This window comes from Puma concolor, chromosome D4 (genome assembly GCF_028749965.1).
Source record: "Puma concolor isolate L17-30 chromosome D4, mPumCon1.1.hap2, whole genome shotgun sequence".
NCBI lineage: Eukaryota > Metazoa > Chordata > Mammalia > Carnivora > Felidae > Puma > Puma concolor.
Window position 1 is genome coordinate 2,925,798 of NC_141679.1, and position 14,154 is coordinate 2,939,951.

Sequence of the window (14,154 nt, forward strand, 5' to 3'; positions counted from 1 at the left end):
CTCGGGTCGCCACGGGAGCCCTGTCTCTGATGCACTTACACAGACAGACTCTCAGGACCACCGCCCTCTGGCAGCGCTGTCTCTGGAGAGAAGTCACCTTTCACACCCCATGGGCGGCTCAATCCAGTTGGCAAGAGGGCTTCTTAAGCTTTCCCCAGAGCCCGTTGTTGGGCTGCGAGAGGACGCAGGTGTCCTGTTAAAAGTCCTTCGTGTGTCTACACCTGTTCCTGAGCATGACTTCATGTTTCACGGGCCGCTCCCGTGTTATGTGTCCTGGTTCCATAGCGGCTTCTTGCCGCTCACGTGTGTGTGTGTGTGTGCGTGCACATGTGCGTGGCGAGCAAATCAGTCTGTACGAAGGATTTTACAAACTAAGTTTTAAAAGGAGAAGATCAAAAGCCCAACAAGTAACTTTCCTGACGATGGCCCTTTCCCACCGAGACCACGGCAGGTGCAGAGCTGGGGACAGGGGGCATTCACACCACGATGGGGTCCCCGAGTGTTAATTTTTGGTAAGGGACAACGGCTGCCAGCAAATTAACAGAGGATATTCTTACCCGATGGAAAAAAGATATTTATTGCTTTCAACTAAGAACTTGAAATTCATTGAGACATATGACCCTCAGGTGCATTTCTACCTTGGAGTCTCTTACGTTGTCTGATCCTGATCTGGCCGGGGTGGGGGGAGGGGGTGGAATGGGAACACACAAGGAGAGACTCATTTTCAAGTGAACCTGACATACTTTGCACTAACAGCCAGCATCTGCTGTAAACAATGTGTCTCCGTTGGTCCTTAGCAGTTGTTAATGTGGTTAAGCACACACGTGTCTAGAAATACTTTTAAATTTTCTTTTAAAGCTTATTTATTTTTGAGAGAGACAGAGACAGAATGCGAGTGGGTTAGGGTCAGAGAGACAGGGAGGCACAGAATCCAAAGCGGGCTCCAGGCTCCGAGCTGTCAGCACAGAGCCCGACGCGGGGCTCGAACCCACGAGCCGCGAGATCGTGACCCGAGCCGAAGTCGGACGCTCCACCGACTGAGCCCCCCGGGCACCCCTAGAAATACTTTTTAAATGTCTGTGGAACAGAGGTAAGAACATAGAAAAAAGGTGCTCCTGGCACAGCTCGGACTCTGGTTTGCTACGTGTTTCCTACTGGGAGCTGGAGCTGCGTGGCCACCTCCACCAGGCCTTACGCTGTACTGAGGGCCCCACACACGGGTCCTCCCTTAGCTCAGGCAGGTGAGGCCGGAGCTCACCTCCATTCCAGATACATTCCAGAAATGTATCGTCATCTATTCCCCGGCGGGGATGGCCTTGACATGAAGCCAAAATATGGTCACACATACGTACGTGGACGCGTTAATCAGAAATCAGAGCTTAATTCCCCATTGTTGCTTCTCCTTCAGACCCTGAGGCGTCAGCAGCCAGGGGTCAGGACCCCCGAGCTACTGAGGGAGTTCAGGAAGAAGCTGAACGTCGAAAGAACCCTGTAGAACACACACACGGACACGCTCGGGTGTACGGAGCCTACTGATAGCTCCTGGTCACGGCCGAACTGTGGCAAGTGGGGACACGTCAGTCGACGTGACACGATGGGGAAGCGCCCCTGAAAGCGCCCCGGGCCCGCGCGCGACTTGCTTGTCCACGCCACCTCTAGTGCGTGTGGGCTCCGTCCCTCCCGAAGCCGACCCTGGACGGGCCGGGCAAGGAAGGGAAAGCTGCCGGCTCCTGTGAGGAGTCGTGGGGCACGGCCCCGCTGGAGCGCTGAGGGACAGCGCTAAACACACGTCAGAGAGCCCCAGCCACCAGCCACCCGGACGGGTGCGGGCTCGTCGGGAGGCCCGCGCCTCAGCCCCCTGGTAGGCAGGCCGTCCTGCCGGAAGGACAAGGACGCGTCCAGGGTGCACGCGAACGGGAAGCGCCGGGACAAAGGGGAGGCACCAGAGGACGCGCGGCGCCCCTGCAGCCCTCCTTCCTGTGTCCGCGCCCCCGCAGCCCTCCTTCCTGTGTCCGCGACGGTGGGGGGGCGGGGCCTCAGTGTCGCCAGGACACACACGTGCGCCGCCAGCCCCCGGACGAAGTCCCCGCCGGGAGCGCGTGCTCCCGTGTCTTCCTCCCGCCCCCCTGGCCGTGCCCCTCACCTTGCCGGACAGGTGCTTGCCTCCAGTCTTCGCCGAACGGCTCTCCCAGGTGTCTCCCCTGGTAGTACGTCTGCTCTTTGCCTGCAAACTACAGACGTGTGTAAATGCCCAGAGGAAAAGCTGCCTCTCCCCCTCTCTCCGTCCCCCAAAGCCACAGCCCAGTAGAAGGGACCCCAACGGCGGGTCCGCCACATCCCCAATCACACCCACCTTTTCCTTCCTGCCTCGCGGTTGGCATTAGGGTTCGGGAAACGCGTTTGCACGGGTGTGGGGAAGAGGCTGCGTCTCATCAAAACCACACGCACCCCTCCTTGTCTTCATTTCACGCCACCAGCCCTCCCTAAGTGTGACCGAAAATGGGGCTCTCCTCCATACACGCGGCCACGTCACCGGACGCGCCCTCGGGTAAAGCTCAGGTACGTCGGAACGCACCTCCCTCAGCCATTCACACCCGGGCAAGTCCGCCCCGTCCATCTCTCCACGTCAGAGCTGCGGACGCTTGATTTCCGTGTTGTTTTGCCACTTTCGTCAGTGTCATTATTATTTGCATAAGGTGGGTGACCTCACAAAATTCTCTGTCACCAAATAGAGACGCGGTAACTCTAAAAAGCAACCGCCTTACTGGAACGGTGTTGATTTGGAGGAAAACTCAGGGAAATGAAGAAAAGGGAAGGCTCATAAAACGCTCATCATTTTAAGGGCCCGCACCCAGTGTCTTCTCGGGGGAAGAAAGCACCCCGAGCCTTTGAAAAGTCCTGAACTCTTTCGTCTCCTCACAAAGCTCCCAGTATAATGGCATTCGCCCGGGGATGGAGAGGAGACCCCCAGACTTGCACCTCCGGAATCACAACCTAGTTCCCAGACATGTGATTAACGCCTTAGGACGTTAAAGCAAAAGCCTCCCCTGCATGTCTGCGTGTGTAATCCAAGGGGACAGAGCAGGTGCGTTATTGCGCCAGAGACCGGACAGAATGCCAGCCTGCGAGCACAGTGGAAGAAAATGGAAGGAAGTGCTCGAGGGGCCAGACCCAGGCAGGGGTGTGGGACTTACCTGGGCCGCGTCAGGGGCGTGGGGTCTGGCTTGCAGCCGCACGTCCACAAAGCCCCCCGGAGGGGGCGCCTTGCTTGGGATGCTGTTGTAGTACGGATGGTCTGAGCCATCCCCCTCCTCTTCAGTCCAAGGCTCGTCCAGACTCTGCATTCTGTTAGAAGAGGGGTTTTCCAGGGCTTTAGCCGAAAGTGGAGTTTTTTTTGTCAAAACCAACAAATCTAATGTTAGGACCTGCTACCCCAGAAAACAGAGTTCAGTCACTGCCTCCTCACTATCTAGATCTCAGCTATGAAAAGCAGACGAATGGGCTGGCCAGATACTTCTGCCTTCATCGCTGTCCTACCTTCTGGAAAATTCCACTCATCTTTGAAACAGGGAAGAGGTTTAAAATGTTAATAACTGGAGGTGCCTGGGTGGCTCAGTCGGTTGAGCGTCCTACTTGGCTCAGGTCATGATCTTGTGGTTTGTGAGTTCGAGCCCTGCCTCGGGCTCTGTGCTGACAGCTCGGAGCCTGGAGCCTGCTTCGGATTCTGTGTCTCCCTCTATCTCTGCCCCTCCCCTGCTCGTGCTCTGTCTCTGTCTCTTAATAATAAATACACGTTAAAAAAATATTTTTTAAAGAAATTTTATGTCCATACCTGCATTTGGAGCTGAAGTTCTTCTCAACAGATAAGATCCTGCCTGCTTCATTTTCTTTCCCCAAAACTTTGACAAACTTGATGATATAAAAAACTACACAGAAAATTCTGACCTTAAGTGTATTCTCAGAGGAGCACGGCAACTCAGTGAGCTCCCCCACCCATTTTTGTGCATATAATTTTTATAGATTTATCTGGCTTTTATGTAAATTTCAGAAGTACAGAAAAGCATAATAATTAACATAAAAGATACGCATCCACCATGGACAGTAAGTGTGAACATTTTGCTCTGTTGGCTTTTTCTACTTTAAAAAAAATTTTTTTTATAATTTTTTTTAATCTTTACTTATTTTTGAGAGAGAGACAGCGTGTGAGCAGGGGAGGAGCAGAGAGAGAGGGAGACACAGAATCAGAAGCAGGCTCCAGGCTCTGAGCTGTCAGCACAGAGCCTGATGCGGGCTCAAACTGACGAGCTGTGAGATCATGACCTGAGCCGAAGTCGGACGCTTAACTGAGCCACCCGGGTGCCCCTACTTAAAAAAAATTTTTTTTAAGTTTATTTATTTTTTGGGAGAGAGAAAGAGCACGAATGGGGGAGGGGCAGAGAGAGCGGGAGGCACAGAATCTGAAACAGGCTCCAGGCTCTGAGCTATCAGCACAGAGCCCAACACAGTGCTCGAACCCCTGAACTACGAGGTCATGACCCGAGCCAAAGTCGGACGCTCAACTGACTGAGCCACCCAGGAGCCCCACTTTTTTTTTTTAAAGAAATAAAACTCATCACGGGTGTACAGAGTCATCATATTAGCAGTAAAATGTGAGCGATGGCATGTAGGTGTGTGTGCAGGGGCTCACCGACTGTTGGAACGTTTTCATTATGAAATGTCAGGGAGCAGACTCACCCACCAATACAGTTAAATCCCACCCACCGCCGCCTGGTCCCCGGATACTCCAGAGTTGGTGTGGGATATCCTGACGTGTTATACACGCGTCGTACACGTGCGTGTATCTGTAAACTACGCCTATGTTGTTTGTTTGGTTTTAAAGTTTCCGTGTTTCATATCCTTTTTCACTGCACTTCAGATTTTTGAGGTTTATTCCGGGAGCACAGATGTACCGGTCTACTTTTTTTAAAGTAGGTCCCATTACACAAAAAATTGACAAGTAGCGGAGAACGAGTGAACTTTAAAATTTTATACACAGTATACACAGTTTATGGATAGTGGGTGTGTATATGGGGTAGGAACTGACACTTTCTAACTGCTCCTCCCACACACAGCCCGTCTGAGTGCAGGGAAGCTTGACAACGGGGAAAAGTGGGGTCCTCACAGGCACCTCCCAAATGAATCGCCTTTATTTTTTTATTTTTTTATTTAAAAAAAAATTTTTTTTTCAACGTTTATTTATTTTTGGGACAGAGAGAGACAGAGCATGAACGGGGGAGGGGCAGAGAGAGAGGGAGACACAGAATCGGAAACAGGCTCCAGGCTCCGAGCCATCAGCCCAGAGCCCGACGCGGGGCTCGAACTCACAGACCGCGAGATCGTGACCTGGCTGAAGTCGGACGCTTAACCGGCTGCGCCACCCAGGCGCCCCTGAATCGCCTTTAAAGCAATCTCCCTGGGGCGTCTGGGGTGCTCAGTCGGTTAAGCGTCCAACTCTCGATTTTGGCTCAGGTCATGATCTCACGATCATGAGATCGAGCCCCATGTCAGGGTCCTCGCTGGGCATGGAGTCTGCTCGGGATTCTCTCTCTCCCTCTGTCTCTGCCCCTCCCCACCAAAAACAACCTAAAAAAAAAAAAAAAAGGCCACTTCCCAGTAGGTGAGAAAATGAGAATGACCCAGTCAGAAAGGGGCAGAGCTCAGAGGTGTGAACGAGGCCTTCGTGATAATGGAAGTAAAAGAGCCTTCGTGCCTGAGTCACAGAAAGGGCTGCAGACGTTAGAGCAACAGTGAAAAAGCAAATTTTGGAGAAATAAAGGTTTGTTTGCAGTGAACACACCTTTAGAAGACGCTTTCATTATGCAAGTCCGATCAAGGACAGACTATTGATACGCCCCCACATGGCTTTCTTTTAACGCTTTATGCTGCATGGAACATTCTTATGTCTGAAGGAAACTCAATACTAGATCCTGAAGGTTGTTTCACAATTCGTATTTGTATGAACTATTTCACCGAACACGTAAAACAACAACCGTCCATCGGGTAGCTCAGTCGGTTAAGCATTCAACTTCAGCTTAGGTCATGATCTCATGGTTTGTGAGTTCGAGCCCTGTGTTGAGCTCTGCACCGACAGTGCAGTGGCTGCTTGGGATTCTGTGCCTCTCTCTCTCTCTCTCTCTCTCTCTGCCCCTCCCTCTTCTTTCTCTCTGTCAAAATAAGTAAATAAAAATTTAAATTTTTTTTAAAAAAAAAAAGCGAGAATGCTGTTCCCTTTTTACAGAGAATGCTGCTGACTCATCCTGGCCAAGGGGCGGGCGTGCCCAGGGCCACGGGAGGCTTTGGGTCCTCATGCCACCCAGCTCAGGGCTTCACGGAAGGGCCCAGAGTTAGGACCGCGCTGACCACGGTGGCACGGACGGGGGACATATCCCACCTGTGAGAAGAGGACTCACGGAGGCGACGCGTGGAAATCTCACCTGGTTGCAGAGGACACGGCAGGAAGGAATTACAGTGCGTTTTCGTGACCTTGGCTACCGTCTCTACAGTTTCTAGAAAATGTTTTCCCCAACGTTCGGGGCCTCAGCCATCCGTGGGCTTCCTTCCGACAGTGGGTCTCCCAAGCCCCGGCCCAGACCCGCCAGATGCTTCCGAGCCAGGAGCCCCGTGACCGACCACGTCTGTCCAGACCACACTTCTCGGAGGCCGTCTCGTGGTTTCTCCTTTGAGACATTCTCAGACGAAAGCCCATAGAACGCGGGAAGGCCCGCGCACAGGGGGTCACAGTGCTACTCACCGGTCATGGAAAGCGGGGACCTTGGAAGGACACTGCAAATACTGCTTAAACCGGAGTTCAAAGGCCTGTCCGATGGAGCCGATGACATCCTGGGCCAGCCCGTCGCAGCACTCCAGAATGTGACACGCTGGGAGAGCAAGCGTGCAGGCCTGTTAGAGACGCTGGGCCGCCAGGCTCCCGCTGGGGAGGTGTCCACGTCCCCCACTCGCTGTCCCGGCAGCCCCACCCACAGCCCGATCCCTGGGCCACGGCCACGAAGCGTCACCGCGGGGATGCATTTCTTAAGGGCTCTGCTCTCTAACACCAAAGGTCCTCTTTGCAAGTACATTTAAAATTTTTAAATTTCAAAATGGTTAATAATTTCTTAACCGTCTACAAAATACCAACTCAGAGCTCAACAGAGAAACAGGGTTTGGAAGGAAACGTCGTGACAAAGAAGGTGGCGGTAAGAAGGAACGGGCCCCCCTCCGGCCCCCCCGAGCCTGGACAACGGTCCCAACCCGGCTCCTGCTGAGGGACGCCTGAGCCACTCCGTGGCCGTCCGCTCACTCCCTCGTGGGAGTCAAGCGGCCTCACCGAATGCGGCAACTCAGAACAGTAAGAACCCCTCAAAAGAGGAGCTTCAGGGGATGTTAATTCACGGGGACCCCCCACCACATGCCAGGGCGCCTCTCGAATGTGGGGCTGGCTGTTCGCACAGGTTCTCAGACAAGCAGCTTGTGCTAAAGAGCAGATCAAAGCTGGGCTCCTGTGGCCCGATGTGGGGGGGGAGGGCAGGCCTCGGGGGGCCTGGAGCAGCTCCCAGCGGTTTTGCGACAGGCACTCACTGTCCCACGAGGGCACGCCGTCCCGGAGGCCAAGCTGCGGCACAATCCGTGTGGAGCTGCCAGAGAAGAGGCTGCAGGGGCAGAGGGCCCGCTCTGCTCCCCGAGAAATACGAGGTCTCCTCCCAGATCCATGTCTGCGTGCCCCCAGGAACCCCAGGCCTCCCTGTGTGACCCGCGCTGCCCCATCCTCTTACTAACGACGGGGAAAGAAACTCTCGGGGGTGGCACACCAAACCGCCCTCCTGCCGCACGAAGCCAGCAGGGCACCGTGGAGCCCACGCGGACGGCGGCCACCAGCCCCGGGGTCCGCAGGCTTCCTGTCCCCCAGGCTGCAGGGGAGCACCCTGGGGACCCAGGGAAAAGCACGTCCGGAGGCTCTGGATCGCAGCGCGAGCCCTTGGGAGCACTGGGGATGGCCAAGAGGTTTGTCCCAAGGAGACAGACGCCCGGCTGTGTTTTTATTACTGATTATCGATATTATTTTAGTTTATTAAACACCAGCCCGGGAGGCACAGGGCGAGCCCACATGACACAGCTGTCAGAGCTGCAGGGTCGTGCATTAAGCAGTACGGGTGGCAGTGTCCCTCCAGCTAGTAAGGAGGCCGGAGTCTAGGCAGGAGGGAGGGGAAGAACCCCGCCCCCCCCCCCCCCCCCCGCCTGTTTGCAGCCACGCACGCCCACCCCCGAGGGGGACCAGCCGAGGGCTGCCTGGTCAGTGCTTCGGGGAAGAGTAGAGACGGGAAGGGCCAACAGTGTGCAGCTCACTGTCCTTCTGAAAAGAGATACAGCAGCCGCAGTGAAGGAAGAACGGGTTTCGGCAGGGGGCTGCCCGATCGCTCCCCGTCTACACAGCAGGGAGCTGGAAGCCTGCTTCCTGAGAACTGGAAGACGCAGGGCCGCGGCAGAAGCAGGCACCCTGTCCCGCCGAGGGTCGAGCCCTGGCGGTCAGAAACCGGGGGCGGCAGAGGCTGTAGCCGCAGAATTAAATCACGTCTCCCTCCCAGCTCTGGCACCTGCAGTCCTTGGTGCCCTGAGAAAACACTGTCTGAGGGCTGGGGTCCGAGGGTGTGTCCCGGGGCCTCTCTGTTGCAAACTGCACTCGAAATCCAAAACGAACCCTGGGGTGAGGGTCTCCGGGGCTGCTGTTTTCTCTGAGAGCATCGCAAGTCTTTTCCCCTCACCCCCTCACCGGCATGACTGGGCACATACAGGAACGGTGAGGCCCTCGCCAACGGTGACCGCCCCCGAGGAGGGGGCAGAGGTGGGGGCGTCACTCAGGGGCCACGAAGGAGCAGACCACGGAGAGGCACGTACAGAGCTGTGGTGCCGTGAAGACTCAAATACGTCGTAAAACCTAAAATGTGGCCCAAAACGGACGTGAGGGCCACAAAACGGGGCCGTTCTTCGTTCCGTCCCTTCTGGGGGAAACTGCCCTCCTGTTACAGGGCGGACGGTCTCGGGGTGGGGCTCGTGTGCCCACGTCGTCTCCCCCGCCCCTCAGACCAATAAACAAGTTCGCTCTAGGGAGAACCGCTCACGCCTCTGAGCTGCTGGCCTCACACGAGGGAGGAGACGTCCTCGGGCCGCGTCACGGAGGGCACTCGGGAGCAACACGCACTATGGCCCCTGTAATCATACAGGCGGCGGGGGGGGGGGGGGCGGGCGGGGGACGGCATGTTCCCTCAGACGGGCCAGCCCCACGTGTCTTCCACACACAGCAAACGCTGCTGGTCAGAGGTCACCATCGGGACACCAGCTCGCGGTTTCCCCATTGGCTCCAAACATGTCCGGAGCCCACACCACAGCCCAGCCCTCTGACGGCTGCGGGCTGCGGGCTGGGGTCTCCGTCCACCTGATGCTGTCCCCACGGCGTCTGCGGGACACCCGCTCCGCCAGCACAGGCGAGCGATGCCCCCACGGCACGCGGCCGCCGTCTCCGCCGGCCGGGGACTGGTAGGGGCCCCTTGGACATCTGGGGTCTTACCCAACTAGAAAACGCCCCGGGAACAGCGACCACGGTCCCTTCTTCACAGCAAACCGACAATCCTCACCCCTCGGGAGGAAGGCTGAACAGCAATGGCCTCCTAGGAGGGAGGCACAGACCCCCTGAACTCCAGCGTGGTTTCCAGCCAACACTGGTCTGTCATCTGGGGAATCCATCGGAGTGGCAGGAACTTCACCACGGTCGACGTGAGGGCGGGCTGGCGGACGGCAGGCCCTAACCCCGGATAACCTCACACCTTGTAAGAAGGTGCCCACGTGAAGACACAGCCATGCTCGGAGCAGAAGGCGGCATGAAGGTGGGCCACTGGAGCCACATGGCCACAAGCCAGGACGCCCAGACGGCCAGAGCACCGCCAGGAGCTGGGAGAGGCAGGCGGGGTCCCTGCTCCAGGCTTCAGATGGAGCCCGGCCCTGGCAGTGCCTTGCTCTCGGGTCTCCAGCCTCCAGAACCGTGAGACAACAGCTTCTGTCGTTTTCAGCCACTGCCGTGCAGAGTTCTGTATGGGAGCCCTCGTGGACCGATCAAACTGCCTCCCGCTGGAAGGACGGGCTTGCGTGGAAGGACGGGCTTGCGTGGAAGCCCGGCCCGCCGCCCTCACCCAGCCGAGCACTGGTTATCCACAGTCATCACATGAAAGTCGCTGCAAGGTCAAGACGGGGTGGGCTCCACGTGTTAGCCAGGGGTTTCAGGGACAGTCCTTGGCTCAAGACCACCCATGCCCCCTTCCCGTCTACCCTCAGAACTCTGTGAACACCCCCACTCTGATTCAGGAGTGACAACGTGGCAGTCATAATCCAGGACGTGGTGCTTCATTTGCGGGGTCCCCCTCGCCCCCCAGACACCCACGCATCTGGGAGAGAGTAAGTGCTAACACTGTATGATGTCATCGTCTGTGACTCTGAGGAAGGAAAGCGGTCCCGCCACGCCACCGAGTACCGGCGTGGGGCAGGAGGTGGCCGTGGGGAGGACCAAATCTTTACAGCCAGACTGGTTTCTGATTTGCAAGGTTCACTGACCTATCAACCATCTAACCTCTCTGCAAACGCCTCCAGGTCGGGCCGCACAACAGTGAAAGCGTCTGTATGCGGACCCCAGGGGGTCGGTGCACCTGGGGGACAAATCTCACCACACGGCCACCTTGCGGACAGTCAACCCATTCTCTGTGTCCAAGATACAGCACCGGGGGGAGGGCACGACAGCATGCTAAGATCTCACGTGCACTGACATTTTAAAAGAGAAGAATATACGTGTACGTATGCGGATAAAAAGTCCCGTAAAGCAAACTAGAGAATCTTAACCGTCGGTACCTGGGGAGGAGGGTGGGAGGAGACGGGAACCAGTGCTTTGTATTGCTATCGACACCCCCTGGCGATCTTCGTCAGCGAGTTCTAAGCTGGGGTCACGGGGTGCGTCAGTATCCAAGGGTAACGCGCACCTGTGGTCAGCCCACCCGCCCGGGCTGTCGGCGCCCATGGTGGGGCTTCGGTTTTGTACACGATAAAAGGAACAGGGTGGTGAGTGTGGAGCTCTAGGAATAAAGGGCCCATGAGGATGGAGAGCCCGTGAATGCCCCACATCCCCCATTTCCAGCCTGCGTCTGAGGCCCTGGCAGCTTTGTGGGGTGCGAGTGGATGGCACGTGAGCGTGGACTGCTCAGGGCGGCGCAGGCTTCTCGGGGTGACGTGGTTGGCGGTGGGGCTGGGGCCGGGTGGGCAGCGTTCCAGGTGTGGCCGAGGCCGCTTTCAGGGCACGAACGGGAGCCACAGGTGCAGGTCACGTGCTCCAAGCCGCACTCCCTGCGTGCAGGTGGGTGTCTCAGGCCCCCGGCCGCCCGGTGTCTCCTGCCCCCACCGAGAAGGCAGGCAGCCCTCAATTCCCGTTAACGGCACGGCGGGACACACGGGTCGTGCTGGCGGAGGGGGCGGGACCAGGGGGAGCACCTGGCACCGTGTTCAGCCTGACCGCGCACGAGTGAGAGACTGTAGGAGTCGAGCATTGCTTACCTCTGCGGTTAACGGGGTCCTTAGCTACGTACGCAACGTAGTCGGTTGTGTCCTGTCAGAGAAAAACGAGGAACCCACGTCACTAACCACGAGCAAGACAGCACAGCCAGACATACACTACACAACCCAGCCCAGGAATCTAACGCTCCCAAGGGACAGCCCAGAAGGACGGTATTTCTCACACTACCGCGGCCAGGAGTCTCCGGACCTTGTGAAGTGCGGGTTCTGACTCGGCGGGTCCAGGGCGGGGCCTGAGGCTCTGGTGTGGACACCGCCTGTCTGTGCCCACGCTCTGGGCCACGGCCGTGTGACAGGCACCCCGTTCTCTGCACGGCGGATCCCCCCAGGAGCTCTGAACGCACTGCCGCCCGAGTCCCAGCTCCCGGATAATCCGCCCTTGCTGGACGGGAGGCCATGAGGCCTCAGGACGGTTTGAAGCTCTCCAGAAGATTCTACCGTGAGTCAAGGCTGACAGCCACTGTCCTGAGCTCTGCCTGAATCGGCGGCCGTCAGTCCAAGCTGGCGTCAGAGTCCCACAACGGGCTCGTGGAGACACAGGCTGCTGGGTGCCGCCTTGGGGCTTCGGATTCTGTGGGTCTGAGGGGAGGCCCCAAAATGTGCATTTCTGACAAGTTTCCAGCCGGTGCTGGTGCTGCTGGTCTAGTAGCCACGAGGAAACCAGAAGCGGGCGTTCAAAGGTTGGTTGGGAACGCCTTCCTGGGTGGATGGCATGTGATGGTTCTTTTCTTCTCGGAAATAAGTAGTAACTTTAATGTTTTAAGATGTTTCACACACATGAGCTCTGAGTAGTAGCCTGGCTGTTCCGGGTGAAATCCGAGTCTGCGCGGCGGCCTCATCTGATCCGTGCACGGAGGAGGCTCTGTCCTCAGATGTAGGCTGGGCCGCCTCTAAACAGGCAGAGGAACCAATCATTCTCTTCATCCTGGAAAGCAGAACAGACGTTCCCTGCAAAGCTGACATTCTCAACATTTGTAAAGTCTCGGGGGGGGGGGGCGACCGGTAAAGGCTCACCCCGTCGTTGCAGATTTCTCCCACATGTCATTGCTTCGAAGGGCTCCAACATTACAGATGAGCTCCAGGTTTTCAGCATCCGGAAGATTCTGTGTCGTGACTGCCTTCATTACTACTCTCCGTGGGCAGGGGATGACCCCTTCTCTCTCTGCCGTGCTCCAGGAAAACCCTCCGATGGGAGAGGGGACGACTGGGAGCCTGGGGACATGCAATGATCACTGAACGCCCCAGCAGGCAGCACCAGGCACAGGGTGCTTTTCCATACGTGGTACATGGTTTCCCAGAACTCACAGCGACCCGCTGGGTCTGAGGAGGGGAGGAGGGCCCTCCAGCGGGTTTTGACATGACTGGTTGCCACCAAGGGTCCCTCCAGTATGCTGCCCGTCTACGCTGTTCCATGCTCCTCCTTAGGCCACTGTCTGCTGGTATATTCCCTGAGCTAGGAAGGGGGGTGAAAAACAGACCATCAACCCAGCTTCCAGTCATTTCCATCAAGGAAGATCTGGTCAGAATATGAAACTAACAGCCAAGTAAGGACTCCAGCTTGTAGTCACGGACGCTTTCTGTGGACTCAGGAGATGACAGCATTGGAAGGGTCCTAGGACAGCGCCGGCGTCTCTCCGTCCGAGCTCCGTGGAATTCTAGGCCTGGTCAGGAATATTCTCCAGTGTTTGAGATGTGACCAGACTTTCTTTCTAACTTCGTGTTTTAGTTTCCATAATAATCTTACAAATTAATACAAGAATATCCGGGACCATCTGAATGACCACTGCGTCATCGGTTCTGCGTTGCAATGTCAGCGACAAGGTTGTCACTTGGGTTTCCAACATTACAGATGCCAGGTTTTTAAAGAATTCGAGAAAAAAGAACACTCAGACTGGATGCTTTTGCCCCAACTCAAGCAATTAACGTCACATTTGTACACAACGATGCATCACTGAAGTGCTTACTTCAACAGAATAAATTAGTGGAAGGACTGAGTCACCCAGGCGCCTGACGTAGTAGAGAGATGCTGACCTTGAAGGATTCCGCACCGTGGTGGCCGGTTCGAGAGTCCCTCTGAGAGCAGAGATCTGGGTGACGTCAGCAAAACCACCCATCCCGGTAAATTCCTGTCACTTTGAATGTTTCTGGCTTTACTGTGTTTTTCAGGATTAAACTTTCAAACGTGATCGGGGCTTACAGTTCAATAGGACGTATGAACCCAAGGAATGTATACTTGATTTATTTTTGTGCATGTTTGGGTGACAAAATTAATTTGAGTCAACACTAGTGGCATACGCAAAGAAATTCTTCTTCTTAAATTCTTACTCCAGTCTGAGAAACGCTCCTCTGGGGAAGGAAGGCCAGGAAAGAGACATGACATGTGTCCCGTCCCTCAGATGGTTTAGGGTCAAGCCAGGACAGAACTCTTCTAAAGCCAATGTTGATCATTGTCTGGCACGCTGGGGGAGTGTATTGGTGTTCAGAACGTTGTTCTAGACATCATCCAGTCAC

The 14,154-nt window shown here is 56.0% G+C and overlaps 1 protein-coding gene across 1 annotated transcript in view; it reads right to left on the reverse strand.

Moving 5' to 3' along the window:
• The window catches only part of SHC3 (SHC adaptor protein 3), a 105,519-nt gene that overhangs the window by 27,316 nt on the left and 64,049 nt on the right, over positions 1-14,154 (reverse strand). The window contains exons 6-9 of the mRNA XM_086684834.1: positions 11,626-11,677; positions 6,791-6,917; positions 3,195-3,345; positions 2,144-2,231 (exon numbers count right to left, since the gene is read on the reverse strand). Coding sequence (XP_086540960.1) covers positions 2,144-2,231; positions 3,195-3,345; positions 6,791-6,917; positions 11,626-11,677 — 418 coding nt within the window. The remainder of the gene's footprint in view (positions 1-2,143; positions 2,232-3,194; positions 3,346-6,790; positions 6,918-11,625; positions 11,678-14,154) is intronic.